General features: G+C 41.1%; 1 protein-coding gene across 1 annotated transcript; it reads left to right on the forward strand.

Moving 5' to 3' along the window:
- The first annotated feature begins 408 nt into the window (after positions 1–408).
- LOC118422711 lies at positions 409–20097 on the forward strand. The gene is made up of 34 exons (XM_035830430.1): positions 409–515; positions 3989–4168; positions 4712–4904; positions 5400–5605; positions 5988–6166; positions 6577–6759; positions 7028–7139; positions 7306–7416; positions 7854–7966; positions 8439–8554; positions 8779–8814; positions 9036–9136; positions 9379–9460; positions 9758–9863; positions 10339–10511; positions 10780–10844; positions 11052–11228; positions 11724–11923; positions 12292–12436; positions 12761–12956; positions 13145–13222; positions 13396–13558; positions 13804–13955; positions 14208–14346; positions 14565–14644; positions 14896–14973; positions 15158–15250; positions 15595–15730; positions 16153–16253; positions 16570–16767; positions 17144–17288; positions 17661–17787; positions 18170–18386; positions 18683–20097. Exons 2-34 carry the CDS (start codon positions 4044–4046, stop codon positions 19283–19285), a joined length of 4929 nt encoding a protein of 1642 aa, XP_035686323.1. The 5' UTR covers positions 409–515; positions 3989–4043; the 3' UTR covers positions 19286–20097.
- Positions 20098–20265: the final 168 nt, after the last annotated feature.

Genomic DNA, 20265 nt, shown 5'->3' on the forward strand with positions numbered 1-20265 from the left:
CTAGTCGGCCTGAAAGAACACTGGGTTGTTATCAAAGGTATTGCGTTTCCCCCCACCGACACAAAACAACAAATACATTTAGTGAGGTCCTTTACCATACAGGTGATTGCTAAAAGACGGAAGTGAGTTTGCTCACGTGACGTCGAGCAAATCTAATATTTACTTTACTTTCACTCCTTCATACACAAAAACTATCCGAATACCGCAAGCATTCACAGAGGTAATTTCAGAATCTGTGTGTTGTCTTTAGCCCTTACACGAAAGCCTGTTACTTGTCCAACAGGTGTAAACGGAGTCGACACCATTACACTAATTCCCTTTCCGCCAGGCGCGTTGCCTTGGTGACAAATTCTAAACATGTGACGTCGGCCCCCCAAGGGTCAATCTAACAGGTCTGAGGTCACAAAGCCACACCTGTACCTGTACGGGTCGCTGAACTACGCAAGACGTTCGTCAACTTTACGTTCGCCGTTGCCCTGTTAGAAAACTGAAGATTGAGCAGCAATTTTGAACAGGTGGGACTATGTTTTCATGAAATTAGGTCACCTGTATACGTAAAACCATACATAATTCAGTGCTTGTCTGCCCTTGAAGTGATCAGCCCACATGTGATCGGGCATACACACCCCTCGTCTCAGCAGTCTGTGTAGGAAGGGAGGGGGGGGGGGGGGTATGACGGTTTCCACTTGCTATGAAGGTATGTTTACATTACAATGTTTCCCAACAGTAAGACCAGGTGCTCTAAAATCTGTACTGTCAATTGTTTCGACCTATGAACCCTCTGAACAAACAGAAATGAAACAGATAACAATGATTAATTCTTTAAAAACCATACAAACAATCACAGACACGTACTAGGTAGTTTTTTTGTAAACTGTACTGGCCGTTGGTGTGTATTGTACGCGTGTTGTTACATTGTCTGTACTTTGCGAACGTTATTGACAGCTGATATCCTCCAACACACCTCTGTAACTGCTTTTTATGTGTAGCATTAGGATGATTGGACATGGATGACATATCACCATGTTTCACAGACCACTGCATTATGTTCCCACAATAATATATTTTCGACAGTTACTTGATCAGCTAAAATACAAAAGGACAATACGATTTGTTTCCAAATATCAAGCCAACTTTATGTTCGATCGTGTCAACGACATTTTACTTTGAGGTGGTAGCTTTCCATTTACTACAAAAAACAACAGCCCACATATATGATATCCCTCTTACCTAACACCTGCTTATGCCAATCTCATCTTACTATTGATGTCTAAACGACAAGTCGGATATGTTTCATGGGGGCAATTACAGTATAAACTGTATGTAAGGGATAACACATAGGTTTGAAAGTTGATAACCATAGGTTAACGCCCCTACGGCTGATCAGCTAACTTACTAAAGGTACTGGTGGATGGATTGATTGGTGAAAGGAATTCCGAAGGTCCAACTGTGCTCCTTGGCCGATTTATATCACCCCATATTGAGGGACGGTATTATTTTTCTCTATGGACTACATGATGTTGCCGTAATTCATAATGCAGAAATATGGATGTATAACGTTAGTGAGTTAGGGGCTTATTATCACTTGCGGAAATTTACCTGAAAATTAGGCCAGGGTTTATTTAGGATACGGTTAAAGCTCCATTGATTTCCTATCCCTACACATTCCACAGGCACCTTGCTCTACTTTCAAACTGGTCTCCCGGACGTTTTGGACGCGGGGATTTGAAATATCCCAGAAAATATGCGTTGCATTGTTACTATGTTGGTTAGGACTTAGTGCGGCCGAAAGCCCCCCATTCCGCCCTAACGAACTCTAAACCTTGGCCCAAATCACTCAGAACGTTAGTAATGTGCCTACAGTTGTGTTTTATGTATTAGATGTACCTTCAACACACACCACACTTCCAACCAAAAATAGAATTGAATTCTGAACTTGCGCCAAATCTATCAGACCATCTAATAACATCAAGTTTCGTTGAGTAACTTTCAGTAACCGGAAAAAATGCCTTAAGACTATTTCATGTGCTGAATGCCTTGTACTAGCATTAACAAGAGCAGGAGAAACGGAAAGTGAAACAAACAGTTTGGCGCAATTAAAGTCATGCCATTGTTTACACACAACAAGATGACGTCAATGTGTCTGCTGCTACATAATGGGACTGGTTGAAATGTTCAATAACTGTTGACAGATTTATGAAGTATAGCGTAGTAGTCTAAACAAACGCGCCCTTTTTTTGGAATTTGTCAGGAGCATAAAAATGATATGAAACGATAGAGATACATGCATTGGCTATAAAGTCCTCTTCTACTGTCCACTTATACAATGTAAACAACATTCCCTTTCTTTGCAACTCAAACGGTTTAGTATTTCATTGAAACGTTACACAGGGGAGCCATGTCGTAGTTTCACTATTGAACAGTCACGAGTATGGTAATTAGGTTTCCATGCATTGGTTGTCTGTTAATAGTGTTGAAGTGCCATTGCTAGGAAACACTCTGTCTCACACCGACGACGCACAAAAAAACATTGGCCGCCAGATAAAAGCTGTTTGGTTGTGAGGTAAAACTGCTGAGGAAACCGGAGTCCATCACAACAACAGAAACAATCATTGCCGTCTCTACGGCAGTTGGACATTACCGGAAGAAGAAGAAGAATAAAGTACGCCGTGATTTGGGTACAAACATTTTAGCCATGAGGCATGGGCAGCAATGTGGAAACATCTGGTTCGCGTTATAAAAGAGCACATTGTTGCACTATTGGGTGCCTTTCACTATTTCTATGTCAGGGGTGACTTATTTGTGGTGTGGGAAAACCAGGACAACATTAACTCAGTTTATAGTTCCATAATTTGCGCTCAGAGAGGAAATGCTGTATGGAATATTAATAATAAAGAAGACTGATTGATCGCCGAAAACTGTCTTAGGTGTTTTTTAAGATTCTAAGTCGGTCAATTCCTCGACTGATCGTCTAATAAAATTCTTGCTTTATCATTGATCATAACATTAGGACCCCAAAATGTATATTTCCTAGGACTAAGACATAACAGATTCCCTATGAAGACTCTATTTAGAATCTTTAGACATAGAGGCACATGATGTCAGTAAAATTCACTCCCTGCTAAGCAACTGACTTGACGGCATTAGTATGACACCGGCTTATACATGTACAATGAATCAATTGCAAAAAATGATGCCCTATAACCTTGCCATTTTCGGACACATGACGGCCTGTCAGCTTGACCGTGACTTAACCATATAGTCCGTTATGCAGGATTTGTTTAGTCTACTTTCTGTACTTTGTTTTGATTTGTTGACTGTACATGTCCTCCTTTCTCTAACCAAATCTTTTCATGCTTCGTTACCTACAAGGTACAACACAACAGCAACAACCTTTGTTCTGGCCTCCATCGTATCTTTGTCTGCTTCGTTACAGTTCTCACGCTCAATATGTAGGCCGCGCATTGCGTAGAATTGTGCCGGCTTTAGTGTCTTTAGGTTAAAACACCTGTAACGCTATCAGCCAAATGCAGAAAACGAGTGGAGTAGTCCGCGAATTCGAAATTATGTAAACATTTATGCCCTAAATATGCGCATATGCGTATTTCGTGCATTTTTAAATAGTTTTGTTGGAGGGGGGCTCAAAAAGCTCCACTGTTTTTAATTTACTAATCTACAGTGCGGACATGACAATACATTACACCTTACTCCAATGTACGGTTAACAAGCTGGTGTATGAAGAAGACCATACTAATATACGTATACGTACTTGCTATAGTTTGCTTTTAGACCAGACACTTGCTATATTGTTTTTACACTTTGAATCTCTCATGTTACCTGCAATTAGCCCAAGGGTAAAAATTTGCAATAAACTTATTACATTGTATATAGAACTTATTATACTAAACAATATCTATGTAATATGTAATCAATACTTGCTTAACGACGTTTGAAACGATAAGTACTGAAACATGTTTTTCTTCTACAGGCGGAAATGTCCACATAGCTAAACTTCTCGCACGATGAACCCGTAAGGAACAAGAATGGGGAACGGTGCGTCTGTAAGCGGCCCTGTGAACCACACTGGTGGGAGCGGGAGGACGTCCGTGTGGAGCAACATCCGCACCAAACTGTCTCTACACAGCGTCAGTAGAACCATCCCGGAACGGTACGGCTGGTTTAGGACTAAATGTTTTTCTTCACGTTTGTCATCATGTTATCTTTGCATCCCAAGTGATCTATGATCAGACCTTCCTGCGATGTTTTTGTCTGTGAAAAACCAACATATAAGACTGATTTTAATTTGCATTTTTAACAGAAGCGAGATATAACTGACCATATGAGTAAGGAAACATATGTATAAATTCATTGCAGATCTCTCTATTGTAGTCTTAATACACACATTTAAACCTACACATAATAGGACTACCTGCCCGATGTGACCATTTTGGTGGTCCCTTAAGAGATAAGTTTTCTCATTGGCACAAGCATTATGAGCCTTGTCTAAAGTGTCCGTCTGTCAGCATAGTCGAGATTTAATCGGCCCTCTTGTCTTGGTCAGAGTTGACTGTATGTTACATTCACGTGTGCTCACCCCAGGGTCCCTTGAAAACCACCATTGTGGCGATATGTGTAATCGTATAATGGACCCAGTAGAATAACGAATAAATAAATGATTATTTCACATTAAAACATGTCCCGTTATCCCCAGGTACGCCCAGGGAGTGTGGCAGCAGCCCCGGCGGGAGAGGGAACCGTGGAAGACTCTCCTCGCCAACGCCGCTAACAACCTGCAGGAGGAGCTGAAGGGGAAACCGTCCAACAACAGGAGATTCTTACAGGAGTTTCAGGCTCTGTTGGAAGGCAACATTCCGGTTGAACCACCGTCTAACAACACTAAAGAGGTAACATTTTAACATCTGAAGTTTGTCTAATATTTGGCAGCTAGTATGCCAACAGAAACCTTTGTCTTTGTAAAAGGGAGCCATGTCAACCACCTACTCGTTCTCCAATTGCATTTCTCATAATTACAGAACAGATAAATCTATCTATTGTTTAATCTATTCTTAATTACCTCCACTAGAACGTTGTAGTTGACCAGCATAACTCTCGAAGGCCTGGGTGGATTGTCTTGATATTTGATATTTGGATAGGTCTTGCTAAGACCTCAAATTGCTCAAAATAATCAGATTTGGGGCCACATTTGCAGTGGAAATTCCTGGTTTGATATCTTGCGTTCTGGACATGCTACGGTCGTGATTTTCGTTTGGAATAGCACCACCATGCTTTCGTTGTGTAGACGTGACCGGTGTCAGGTTAGGCCTTAGTTCAATCTTAAGTTTATAAATCTGGGGCAAGAACACACAAGTCTTACACAAACATTTCCCCAACTTGCACAGGTGTGGGTCTTCATCAGTTCGACCTTCACGGACACCAAGGTTGAGAGGAACCTGCTGATGGAGGATGTGTACCCCTTCCTGCGGGAGTACTGCCGTCTGATTGGCTGTAACTTTAACGAGGTTGACCTGAGATGGGGGGTGCGGGACGAGGCCACAGACGAGCACCAGACAGTGAAGATCTGCTTACAGGAGATCCTGAGATGCAGGTATGAAACGACTATTGAAGGCGCGATCGCTTTCGTCGTAGGTCGTCATACGATCACCATTTTGGTGTAGGATTTTCAAGTAGGCAGAACTAACCGCCGATAAGGATCTAAGACAGTCTTTTCCGTAACAAAACAACTGAAACATTGACGACCATCCCAAGAGTGCCCCTCGTTTGCGATCGTAAGGCGTTCGTATGACGAATGTACCTGGGCCTGTAGTAAGCAACAACGGCCCTCATGGTGCTAATTGCATGGCAATGGCCCCTCCTCTCTCCTCCATATATAAATACACACGGGACTGAAACAGCTTAATATCATCTTTAAATGAACGATTCTAATGATGATACAACAAAGACTTGTAAAATCCATGTCTTTCCTACAGAGAGACGTCCATCGGCCCGTTCTTTGTGGGAATCCTGAGCCACAAGTACGGCTGGCGGCCGTTCCCTCCAGAGATCCCATGGATGACGTTCAACAAGCTGACGGAGCAGATCCAACAGTCCAACGAGTTCGCGGCGCATCTGCTGAAGAAATGGTTCGCACTGGACAGGAACGCGCTGGGTAAGGCCCGTTATGGAACTTGACCTCCGTTTTTCCGACACCTACCAACATAATAACCAAGTCACAGACATGGATGGACACTCTAAATTGTAGCTAATGCAACGTTATATGTGCAACAATTGGATTTAATTGACAATATAGATGCAGAGCTAGAGGTTAATTAATGCAGAACTAGAGGTAAATTTTACTGTATATCATGATAATGACAAATTTCTTGCTACGGAGAAACAGATAATAGCAAGAAGATAAGATAAACAGCTGGGATTCACCTTCGTGTGGCATACTTGCCTCGTTTTGACCTAAATGCATCCATTTTCTGGACAATAAACTAACTGTTAACTGTGACTAAAAATGCCCCATGCCTTTAGAAGTCACTGTGTACGAAATGTTCAATTTTCCGCGTTTCACAGACCCAGTCTACCTCCTACAACCGATCTCCACACACTACCCTGGGTACGTGACTGGCAGTAAGACTGACGGAAAGTCCTGGACACAAGAATACGGAGCCATGCAGGTTGCCATGCGTGGCGCGGCGAGGTTAGCAGGTCTGGACGAAGACGATATCGACAAATATCATAATTCAGTGACGGAAGGTGAGACATAATATGACCCAAGTACGCACCCAAAGTATGACACTAAATTATGATCATTACAATTTGTAAACAGCGTAGACAGCTAGTGGCTTTTGGTTCACGTTAACGGTTGTTTTGTAAGTCTAAATGCAGTTCTGCTTTCGTGGCCTGTATTTTGCAGCATTGCATGGGCCGGCATCATATAATATACTGAGTCTAAGAGGTTTAAAAGAACGCAAGACTTCTTATACCATTTTCTACTGCTACAAATCGTGCTTTTCTGTTCCAGGTGAAATTCTCAAAGCTCTTGATCTTGGAGAGTCAGATGGTCGATTACAAGAAAGATGCTTTTTCTTCAGCCGGACAATCGACGGATTCAACACGTCAGATCAGAATGCAAGGTATTGTAGACCGAACAAGACCCTCTTATAACAAGCACTCACGCTTTGGACTTTATATTCATTCATAAAGAAAGGCTAGTGTGTACTGGGAAATGTCACAGAAACACACTCTTGCATTTATTTTTTTTACTTTTGCAATTACTAATTGCTTCATATACATCGCCAGATTCTACACAGACGTGTGTTCTGAAGGAAACGTTGACAACGAATCTCTGCAGAAGCTCACCACGCTGAAAGAGCGGGTCAAGGAGAAGATGGGAGACAGAGCCATGTTGAGGTACAGTACTAAGAATCCTAGCTGGATAATTTGTCGGGCACGATACTAAACTAAGACTGTAATGACGCACATAAAACGCACATCACGTGAATCAATTCTGTCAACCATGAAATATTTATTTTGCGTGCCTAATTTTTACTTGACATGGAGGCCTCAGCTTTTATTCTTTTAAAACTGATACATCAACTCTATGTTACGATAACCAGCCCAGTCTTCATTAAACCTTTGGTTAATTTTTAACTTGTAGCATAAACGTTCCAAGTTAGCTGGATTGTCTGTCTTCTATAACAATAAAGTTGAACAACAAATTCAATGAAGTTCTTTTTTTTCTATTTCACACAGGCTGATTCTGTCAACATAGTAGATTTTCCTTGATCAAAAAACAAATAGCAGCATAGACTAAGTTCCCACAAATACATATCTTTTTGTTTATCCAGTTACCACATGACGTGGGAGCCTGGTGCCGGACTGACTGCCGGCAACAATGTCCGTAACGCGCAACTGTTTTGTGACGAGTTCTGCAGACAACTTATCTCCTCCATTGTTAAAGGTGGGCTATACATGGAATTGACATCGAATCTTCACAAACGTGGGGCAGTGTTCTGAATTCACGTCAGTTTGATTTGATTGTACATTTGAAGTTGATGAATGGATTTTACAAGTAGATAGTTAATGATTCAGAAGTACTGACCTTAAAAAGCACTTTCCAAATTCATAAGTTGAAGACTTCTAAACATCTTCAGTGACCATGGGTACTCACTGCCACCTAGCTGTAGGGTGAGGATCCCGAGTAGCGCCTCTGCCCTTGAGGAGCTGGGCTCTCTCTATCTCTCTTTCAAACACAAAGAAAGCCAAATTACACAACCTAGCGACCACCCTCCACAAAAGTACCCCGAGAACCCTCACCGTGTCTTCAATTTAGAGTAGACACGTAATAACTGGAAGAAGAAGAAGATATCGTAACATTAAGATATCGTAACATTACCAGAATACATTAATTTCCCGATGTTTAATTTTCACAGGGGTTGTCAAAGGACACTCTGCGGAGAACCCACTGTATGACGAGCTTGTGCATCATGCAGAGATGTGCAGACAGAGACTACAGACGTTTGTGGGCAGGGAAGACTATCTAAGCAAGGTGTATTTCTTCATTTGCTTTACACTTATTTTGTGGGATTGAACCACTAGACTTCAATTACAGCTTTCTACGTTGACACACACACGTAATATTGTTCCTGCTTCCTTTTGTGATAGCCCATTTGATTACAGTTGTTTTATATGTTGATTTAATGCGGTGTTAATATTAAAGACTATGAAGAACATCTTGTATAGCATTAAGATAACTGGCATTAATCTTTTCAGATGCTCGAGTATCTGGCTGAGGCAAGCCCTGGAACGGTAAGTTGTATATTTCACTTCAGATTCCAGTCTCTGAATTCATAACATAGTTTCCACGCTGAGATTATTTTGTTAAACATAATGATTTAAAACAGGAACATGGCCATTGGATACTTAGGAGGTCACGAAGTCCATATTGTCAATGTGAAGTCAACTTAAACGTACGACGTTGATTGTATCCATGTCTTAATATTGTGCTATTATGTCTCTAATGGTTCCAGCCAATGATAGTTCACGGAATGGGAGGATCAGGAAAGACTTCCCTCCTCTCCAAGGCATTCAGTCTTTCACTAGAAAAGAACGATGGTATGGGTGTTGGACGGTGAGTGCTACAGATCTTTGATGTATGTTAATCTAGAGGTGTTCAAACGAACTTTGATGCCCAGTATGAGTCAATCAATGTCATTTTATGGTAGGATTATGTCTTCTCCTACATTATTCTTTTTTTTGTATTTGATAGAAATGCATGCTTCCTTCTAGAGTTGCCACGTCGTACTGAAGATATACAAATAAGATCACAGCCCTTGAAACTATCAATACCAACACATCTGACTTTTTTTACAGACCAACCCACGTTATCCGGTTCACAGGAACGTCTCCAGCATCGTCCAATGCCAAGAAGCTTTTACAAAGTATTTGTAGCCAGGTATGTTGATAAAGGCATATGTAAGAAATATAGACAAAGAAGCTCAACAAATGTTATGCATTGAACGTAAAGATTCATCGCCAATGTTAATCTAGATTTTGTTGAATTTGTTCAGCAAGCAGTTTGTTAGGAATGGTGTTTTATCACATGATTCTAATTACTTACAAATATGAATCGCCAAAATGTGTGCTCTAAGTATGTGCTACAATGCCAATGTTGCATCTTACTGCTACCAGCCTGTCAATCTTTAATGTCTTGCGATTGTGAGGTAAATCCGTTGGTGTCTTTGTCTTGCAGTTGAGCCTGTGTTACAACTCTCGGAAGCCTTTACCACATGACTACAGAGGTCTGTCGGCAAGGTTCTTAGAACTTCTCTACAAGGCCACGGAGCAAAAACCTTTAGGTACAACTGTTTATAACTTCTTTGACCTTTTAAGTTGCACGACTAATCCAACACCCAGGTAGCAACAGCTGGGCCAGGCCTTTTCTTATGGAACGATTTATTCCAACAGCGTTCTTCTGCTCTGTCGACGTCTGTAGTGAACTTACGTTGACCATTAACCACATCCAAATGAATGCTTCAAAAATTTAAAATCAGATTGATTAAAAAGGCACAAAAGAACATATAAACTGTTTCGTTCTTAATTAAAATAAGACAAAGAAATAAAAGTCATACTGTAAAAGATGAAGCAAACTTTGTACACTTTCTACTAGTACAAGTATACTCAGGTCACTCGACCTTTCAGAGCTGAAAAAATATGGTGGATACCATATGAAAGTTTCTCACAGCAAACTTTGAGTCGTGAGTATCAGTTTAATTCATTGATTCCTATACATTTATACTTCCAGCATAATGAGTATCCCTTCCCTTTGTCCAGTTCTCTTCATAGATTCCCTGGACCAGTTGGAGGGAGGAGATGAAGGTGACGACCTGACATGGCTGCCGACTGCCCTGCCGCCTAACGTTCACCTGGTACTCAGCACCCTGACACGGGGGGAGACACTCGGTATCCTCAAGAGCATGGGTTTCGGGGATGACAGCTTCTTACAGGTAGGAGTGGATTGTCAACACGATGGAAATAAAGACTTAAATCAAGGCAAATAGGGTGTTGTTTTATTATGTAGTAGAGTAGACCCATTCCTCAGGTAACCGACATCTATCGCCCCACAGGCATCCCTCAGTAAAACATCTTGAGCGGCATAGCTCTAGTTTAGAATCTTTATTCAGCCTGCCAGGGTGTTGTTTTATAACTCAAGCTGCAGTAATCAGATACTTTCTGGTATATATTGGACATACAAGCTGTTTCCTTGTTTTATAGGTCTTACCACTGGACGCTGCTCAGTCAAAGGATATGGTGACATCACGGTTGGAAAAACAGGGAAGGTAAAAACATTCAGATAATCCACGATGCATATTCTTCTTTGCTTTTTTAGATACATTAAAAAAGACTCGAATGAAATCAACTTTTACCAAAACTCTACCGTCATCTAAATAGTGCAAACTACCACACTGCTGCAATTTGCCTTCTATAGATTAAGAACATGCAAGTCGCACCGGTAGGAAGATCCCATATTTGACCTTCTATTTCAGAACCCTAACGCCAGGACAGCAGGAGAAGCTGCTGACATCCCATCAGAAGGGCCAGTTGACGCCGCTGTATGTCCGCATTGCTAGTGACATGGCGGCCAAATGGAAGTCATATACCCCGTTAGAACGATGTGACTTAGCCCCATCCACCACCGCACTCATCAAGCAGTTTTTCAGGCAGTGAGTAGCTAAGCAACATCTTAAAATGCAATCTACATTTTTGCATACCAAATCTTGGAATACAAATTACACGAGCCGTTCGTCCCAACCGTATTATAGAAGTAGCCAAACTCAGCCTGTTTAGAAACAGCCAACACTAGTATTCGAGTATCCTCGCTCTTTTTACAATTATGCTTATCACTGTTCATTGTCACATGTACGCTATAAATCATGTTTCTATCATGTACTTGCAATTAGCCTACGGACACGAACTTGCAAAAACAGATGAACTTTCAAATTATACATTTAACAGTGCACTCTTATAACCGATGTTGTTTGACCAGGCAATCAGTTTATATGACAGACTAATAATTCATTATCATATACGCACGTGTTGTTAATAAGATGTTCATCGCATGTCGAATGGGTAAAGAAAACAACCGCTGTCAAAACTAATTATAAGGCTCACAAAGACGTGTGAAACATGTGCGTTTCTAATACTTGCTTGTGTTTTAGGCTTGAGAAGACTCATGGGAAAATACTGGTCAGCCACACACTATCCTACATCACGGCTTCCAAATCCGGGCTGTCAACCAATGAGCTTCTTGATGTCCTGTCATGTGACGAGTCCGTTCTTGATGACGTGTTCCAGTACCACATGCCGCCGGTCAGGAGACTGCCCACGTTGCTATGGACGAGGTTGAGGAACGACCTAGGTAGGATAACTATAACTTACAAGTAGCTCTCAAGTACTGTACACAAAGTATCGTGTGATAAACAACATAGAGAATGGATACAAGCTCGATCCATCCTTCATATACAAAGACAAGGTCCAGTGAATAAGCCAGTGATATCAGTGGCAACATGACGACCATAGGGATCTAAATTTAGATACAGAATCAATCAAGTAGAAACCAAAGCTACAGACGTTAAAAATCAACTGACGTACTTTTATGTGCAAGGAATAAAAGCAACATCTGATATGTGAAGTGTCATGAAGCTATCATTATAGAAAATGGTTGTACTTAAAAAAAATCTTCTGGTTACCAGATCCGTATAGATAATGTAAAATGACTTTCCACAGGTGACTATCTTGTTGAGAACGGAGTAGAAGGAACTGTGGTGTACAGGTGGTATCACAGACTGTTTGCTGAGGTGGCACGAGAAATGTACCTGTCCCACATGGCGGACCTCATCCACAGAGACCTGGCAGACTACTTCATGGGCAGGTAAGAAACAGGCTTTATATCAGTAGTGCATTACGATAAAGGCACTGAATGCATTTTCGTTACACATGTTTGGTGAAGACCTGAAACTACAAATCCAGAGGAAATGTCTGTGTCGTTTTTTCATTGAAAAAGCTTTTAACATTGATATTGATTTGATGTTCAAATACAATTCATCATCTCTACAACTGGATAAAAAAAACACGAAAATTTAGTTCCGGACGTATTTCGAGTGACATCCACCACTCTTCTTCATCCATTATGACTACAAGTTGATGATTTTGACAAAATAATGATTGCATTCGCAACTTCTTACTCTACTCACAGATGGGCACATGAGCCCAAACCATTTCTGTCCAAGGACGACAGGCTTCTGCATCTTAAGGGTCGTGGAGTATACCCCCAGGACCTAGTTCTGTCTGACGGGAAAGGAGATGGAAGTGAAACCATATACAACCAACGGAAGCTGACAGAGCTGCCGCACCACATCATTAGCGCCAAGATGTGGACAACGGCAGAATCGGTATGAAGCAAAATCATACATCATATCAACATTGATAGACCGTAGGGGAAAATAGAGTAGATTCAAACCAACGTTGATCATTACTGTCAGCGAGTGATAACAGACGTGTGCAACTGGAACTCTATATCTTTATATATTACAGAAGTTCAATACTGGTTACTGACTATGAGTGCAATGATACATTACAGGTGATGTGCAGCATTCCTTGGATGGAGGCCAAGTGCAGAACGGGTCGTGTTTACGAGCTGACATCAGAGCTGTCACAGGTAGGTACGGACCTGCTGCCATTGCCAGCACTAGTGATATACAAATGAGAATGTTTGTCTCTCCCACGACGTGGCAGCCGTTGGTGTTCTGATTCTGTAATCCAGAGTTGCGTTTTATTTGATAGTTTGCATAGTTTAATGGTAGATAACTGTCGTATTTTGGTTTTGAACAGGCCGCCAAAGAGTGTCCCGAGGTTTCTGACTGCCATCGCTTCATCTTGGCAAACGTGCGGATCCTGCACGAGAACCCGGATGTCCTATGTCAGCAGGCCCTGAACGAGCACAAGTCTTCAAGTGTTGTAACTGCCGCTAGGAAACATTTGAAAGGGACAAAGGGTAAAGGAAATTAAAATTATTTTCTCTGATACATCTCATACTATCTTGTAAAAGATTTAAAACAGGCAGTTTCTGTGAGCTTCGGGTGACACAAAATAGCAAAGAAGAAATCTTTGGTTAGACCAAGCTAATTCGCCAATTCGCCAATGTTCAATGCTCAGTTTTTACCGTTATCTACCTTTCATTCATGACTACTTTTGCGTGACAAATGACCTGAATACCTGTTTTATATCATCCAATTCCAGTCGTGTATTGGATAGACCGGACCAAGGATCAGTCTCCGCGGCCGGAGTTGCTGGTTCTGAAACATCCTGGTGCCGTCAGGCTCTGTCTGTTCTCTCCGGATAACACTTACCTGGCTGTGGCTTCTGATGGAGGCTCACTCAACGTTTGGAAGGTATGGATCATGCCGAAAATGTAGAATAAGCTACCATTAGATAAAATGCATGATAAGCAACCCATGTGTCAGATAGATGTTGAGCTTTGACAACCATAACGTATGCAATAACAACTGATAATTTAGTATGACGCTTAAATGGTACAAGCAATGGAAAATAATATAGCTATATATCGCTGTCCTTCAAGGTTACAGAAAATGTGGATTGTGAGAATTGCAAAGTTTTACTTACATAATATTTCCTTCCCACAGGTTGCCGTTGGGGCGCCTGTGTTCATCGTGAAGGCAGCGCCCGTTGCCATGGCGTTCCACAGGCAGAACCTCTGGCTGGCTGTGTGTGAGGCAAAGAACATCAAGATATTTGGTCTTGGAATCGGAGGAAATGCAGAAGGTTTGAATAATATATTGTCAATCCTCTAATACAGGGCAGTAATGTATCAGGCAATTGATAGTAGTCAGGAATTTGTATCGAAATGGTATTGCAGCGAAACCGTTAAAACACGAACACTTCAGCTATCTCAGGCTTTGCATTTTAGAAAGCCATATATATTTGCCCCCTTTGTTCACTATCCAACGGTTAAAGCTGATTCTTTCCTTTCATTGCGACAGGCACGGTATTGCAAAATATCAAGCTTGGGCTACAATGTGACTACTGCACCGTCTTGTACGTTCCACAGACTAACAAAGAGGTGAGCTATCCAACAAATACAATTATATAATATGTGATCCTATCATTGCAAATGTCAAGATCATATGGTTATCGATAAAATGGTGTCCTTGCTGATAATGAACATCGTCTTGATTGAAAAATGAATGCTCTTTGATGTCTTGACCATAATTTGCTTACACCACCTAGGTGTGCAAGGTATTTTCCTGCTTGGCTGATTCTTGTCTGTATGGTATGTTCACATGTGTTTTCTCTATATCTACTTTACATTAGTTGAGATTGGTGACCTTCGGACAGTTCCTTGTCTTCAATGTGCAAACGGGGGAACAGTCCCAGAAGAAGAATTTCCGTGTAAGGCTTTCACTATTTCCTTGTATTGTACTGTTCACGAACAGGGTTAGCTTGTATTCTCGTCACATTCATGTATAAGTTGCTGGTTAACCATATGAAGTTCACTGAGTAAGGAAACTTTACATTATAACGTTATATTGGTCGCAGGATCAATTTCAATACGAAACTATTCCGTACCCTACAGTGTCGCCCAAAAGCTGCTGCATTCTCCCCTACCACCACCAGTCTAGCCGTTGTAGGCAACGAGGTCTTCCTCTGGGACTATAACACTGATACGGTAAGTACAGAAATCTTGCAGTCTGCAATTATTCTTAGAAAAAATATCGTTAGACAGGACTGAGGTCAGGAAGTAGAGACACATACAGTACCGCAGTCTAGATCCAATGGATAACCCCGCATACAAGCAACCTGATTGAGAATCTGATTTGTTTTCTTTCAATATTATAAAGATAGATGCATTTTAGTAGGATAAACTTGCTATATAATTCCCTCTTGAGTCGATGTGTATGATATGAAACATCTTTAACTCTTTAGACCAACCAATGAAATCCAAATGTAAATCAGAACTTCTAAACATTTTCTTAATTCTTGTTGATAATCATCCTTTTCTCTCATCTTCAGGATCTGAAGACCCTTCATACCGACAAGAATCTGGGTGACTCCAAGCAGGCTCACATAGCTTTCTCTCGGGATGGGAGGAGAGTTGCTGCGGTCCTCGCTATAGGAACCTACCTGTGGAACGTTCCCGGCCCTTCTTGTAGGTTTAGTTGTGTATTTTTTTGTCACTTTGTCATCGTTCTTGTAATGTTTAGGAGTTGAAAGATTTTGTGAAACATTAAACTTGCGTTTGTGCTACCAAATTATGCAGTATTACCGTCTATTCGGAAATTGATGACGTAGCAAATGTTTACTTTGGAATCTTGTAGGTTTAGTTGTGTTATTTTGTGTCACCATGTCATGACTCATATCGTACTAAGGAGTTAAAATATTTTGTCAAACATTTCACTTGCGTAGGTGCTACTAGATTATGCAGAATAAGCGACTGTTTAGAAATTGATGACGTAATCTATGTTCATTTTGGAATCTGTCCGTACGCATTACATGTTGACTAGTATATATAGTATTTTGTGCAAAAGGATATATGGTATAACTGGGTGTTTCCCCTTTTAAATGTTTCAGCCGAGCCGTTCAGAAAACTGCTGACTAATAGTCTGTCCGGCTGGGCAGCGTTCAGCCCGCATCTGGACTTCCTCGCCATGCCTGAACGGAACGACCTTTCGGTGCGTATGAAGAAGAAGCAAGTATAAATCAAAATATTTGGCTTAGAAATCTGAAATTTCAGCACCAGGGACAGGGATGTTTCAATACCAGTGACAGTGGTGCTTTTCAGCACCAGGGACAGGAACAGCGGTGCTTTTTAGCACCAGGGTCAGCAGTGGTGGTGTCAATTCAAACTCAGGGACAGGGATAGTGGTGATTTTCAGCACCAAGGACAGGAATGTTGGTTCAGCAATAGGGGTGGCAGTATTTTTCTTTTACCTGTCGTGTGCTCTACTAGAACCACCTAAATTGTCTCACCCCTTTCCCGTGTTACAGGTTTTCTCTTTCAAGGCAAATGCTTCGGGATGGTCGAAGCTGAAGGGCCACACTGAGGCAGTCACCTGTTGTAGCTTTGGTAGCGCCAGGCCCCAGGAGAGTCCCCCTATCTGTAGCGGTGGGAATGACAACACCGTCAGGGTCTGGGACTCCTCACTGCTGACATCAGCACCGTCTCAGAACCACAAGGCTATGGTCGTAAGTCTTTTCGTACTTATTTGCTTGTTTGTATTGCATAACTAGTAAATACGTCATCTTTGTATTTTTTGTATGATCATGAGTGATTTACCAAAACATTATGTGCATTTTCTGACATCATATATAGTAATATTGTAAATAATCTTTTTTATGCTTGTGCCCACTGGAAAATTCAATTCTACTTGTTTCAGAATACACCAAACATTGATTCTTATATTCCTCAGTACAATTGAAAAAAAAATTAGAGATGTAACATTACACCAGTTAGATACTTATGATTAACCATGACATTAAAATCATACACAATTGTATAGTAGTAATTTTTTATCGAAAGAGGCACTTAATTTTACATTTCATGATACTTCCACCCCTGTAGTGTCACCAGACGTCCGTTACTTCCTGTGGATTCTCCACGCTCGGGGACTCAGTGATATCGTGCTCTGCAGACACCACATATCTGTGGGACCTACTCTCAGGAGAACCTGTGCTAAATGCAACATTACGCACCCCACAGGCATGCAGTAAGTATGACAAGATAATTTTCTCAATATACGTACTCAAATGTTCAAGATCTGATAAGCAGTGTGCCTTCACAAAAACTGCCAAGGATGGTGAAACGCTTGTATAGCTCTTTGGTTTGCTTTGTTTAAATCATTGCTATTTAGTATACATAGTACTGATATTGCCATTAATCCTTATACATATGTGGCATTGGCAAAAATACAATAGAAGTAGTCTACTACATGAAAAGGCAGGTTTCTACTGCAATTCAGATATTTGTACTCGAATGGCACATGAGTTAAAGGATTGTATATTTTCCCAGACATCCTGTCACATATACCTACCAGTCCATATCCATATTCATTTTTCCATTCTCTGTTACTGTTTTGCAGAGGAGCACAAAGTTGCCTGTTTTTCCCTGGATGACGACTTTGCGTGCTGTTACTGCTACCTGGGTGTGGATGTGTGGTACCTGAGGGGGAGTCACCAGGGCTCAGACACACGCATGGGGGTTCACAGGTACTGTACAAAGAATATTGTCATCCATATGTGTAATCCCACATATTTATTCTCAATTTGAATTGGTCTCTTTCTGTTCCTAAAAATCTGACACAGGAGGTATAATTTGACATTCACAGCATATGTGGATGATATAGAAAGCCATATACCGGTAGTGCATGTGCTAGCTCTCTAACCGTACACAATATATGGCTAAAGAACTGTATTCTATTTGACACTCCTCAATCATTTCATACTTCCTATTATTAGTATTAATGCCTATTCCAAGACAGTTTCTCTTTAAGAAGTTAATATATTCATCTCAGTACCAGGAAGAATATTAGACTTTTACATCTCTAGTGTGTACTTCACAGCTTGCTAACATGCTATTTTTACAACACAGGACAATACCCTTCTTAAACATGAGTCATCTATTCGTCACGTTTGGTGAGAGTGGTTTGAAGGTCTGCTTCACAACGGAGGCCAAGCCAGGAGTGGTGGTGTTCTACCCCATCCTGTCCTCAGATGAACTGGAGGACTGGCGATCAGGCAGCAGTGAGCCTGGTCCAGACACACAGACTCTCTCTACTACTGAGTTTGACCATGGAGAAAACGTTAAGGTGAGGACAGTTAGGGTAGCCCGCTTCATTACCATATGTAAAGAACTCTTTCATCCATCATCAACATACTTACTTAAGATTCTCGAAGGTTCATAATAACAGTATTGTATAAACATCCACTCATCTACAATTATTGTTATTTTTTTGTGTGCTTATGTGAGAACATGATGAACCGAGTAAGCTGGCATAAGCTACAGTTGATTGATATGAAAGTCAGAACTATGTATATTGTCACACCAAACGGTGTACTTTGTTACATATACAAGAACTTTAAAAGAAAATCGTTTCTTTTCCAGATCACTGCTGCAGCCGTTAATAGAAGAGGTGACACCCTGGGGACCATGCAAGTCGCTCTCGACTCCTACAACAGCTCCAGAAAAACCAACAGCACTTTTGTTCTGACCAGCCCCGTTGTTGTCTTGTGGAAGGTGAGATCTCAGGAGATCTCCCAACGCATTGAGCTTCCCAATGGACTAACAGCACACCACAACATCCTATTCTCTGGGTCCAAGACTGTGATCTACATGTTGGAGAGAAGGCAGACCAAGAAAGCATGCTCAACCCCTTCCAAGGATGACATGTTTGCAGTGATACGAATGCAGGGAAACCAGCCATCTGAACTAGAGCTCCAATACAGAGACACTGGGTACTACACAACCATGCTGGAAGTCACGGACATGACGGGAGTGTTGAAAGGCGGCCACCGGTTGGCGGGGTGGCATCTTGCAGAGCTGGACAGTCACGGAGTGTTCCACAGTCTGGAACTCGGTGGGAACAAGATGGCGTTCGCCATGACGTCAACACACGTGACTTCGTTCGGCCTGTCAGGAGACAGGAAGGCAGCAGTGATGGGTTGTGACAATGGGCAGGTACACTTGTTAAGGAAACAGGTGTTCTGAGCAAGGACCTATGCTCAATCTTAAGCAGAAGTGAACAGTATCTGCCTTCAAGGCTTAATGTTTATGTTTTGTTGCAATAACTAAAGATAAATTATTGGAGCTGCCTGGTTATCAGTCCACTGTTAATGTTATGCAATAACATTATTGTCTTCTCATCATAACCTAAATAATGTCTTCCAATTACAGGCAAATCACAATATTTTCGTTGGCACAAAATAAGAGATATGACAGTGTCAAGACTTCTCAATGGGAAAACTTCTCAAATTCATCTCAAGATCTACATCTTAAAAGCCACTTTCAAGACTTGGATATGAGAGACTAGCTTTTTATAGTATTCAGACATCTATATTTCAAACCATAGTCCTACATTCTACTAACATAGGACAAAACATTCTGAAATTAGTGAATATAACACTAACAGGGTAAAGTGGATTAAGTCATATATATGATCTTGTCTTTAAAGCTTCAAGAAGCTAGTTGAAGGATTTGTGACAAAGTGGAATTTATGTACCGGTATATTGTACATCAAATAAAAACTAGATTCATAGATTTAATCATTCTTTGTCATTCCTCTAAATTATTATGAAGTCATGGATCCATGAATGGAAATATATTAAGGGGTTTCGTTAGAAGGAACATTAAGGTACTGTGGGGGTTGAAATCATAACAGATCATGCTGCAACATACAGGATTTATTTCAATCATAAATGACACAGCAATGTCCAGTGATAACAAATAATCCCTCCAATGGTCAGGTGGACAAACCAAAGGACATTTGAGAGGAGGAGAGTCAACATTGAGAAAAACAAATACATAGTAACAACACCAACATCATGGAAGTTAATATCATAACATGGATATTTTTGCATTGAAGCTCCCATAACAAGTGAAACTTTCACTAATGCAGAGCAGAAAATGTACATCAATCCATATCAGTCTGTACACCAGCTTCCATCTATGTTTGTACTACATCATTGACT

Source organism: Branchiostoma floridae, chromosome 9 (assembly GCF_000003815.2).
Source record: "Branchiostoma floridae strain S238N-H82 chromosome 9, Bfl_VNyyK, whole genome shotgun sequence".
NCBI lineage: Eukaryota > Metazoa > Chordata > Leptocardii > Amphioxiformes > Branchiostomatidae > Branchiostoma > Branchiostoma floridae.

Coding starts and splice junctions, on each gene's coding strand:
- LOC118422711 (XM_035830430.1), top strand. CDS start 4,044: ATGGGGAACGGTGCGTCTGTAAGCGGCCCTGTGAACCACACTGGTGGG. Junction 4,169..4,711: donor AGTAGAACCATCCCGGAACG/GTACGGCTGGTT, acceptor CGTTATCCCCAG/GTACGCCCAGGGAGTGTGGC. Junction 10,512..10,779: donor GGGATGACAGCTTCTTACAG/GTAGGAGTGGAT, acceptor CTTGTTTTATAG/GTCTTACCACTGGACGCTGC.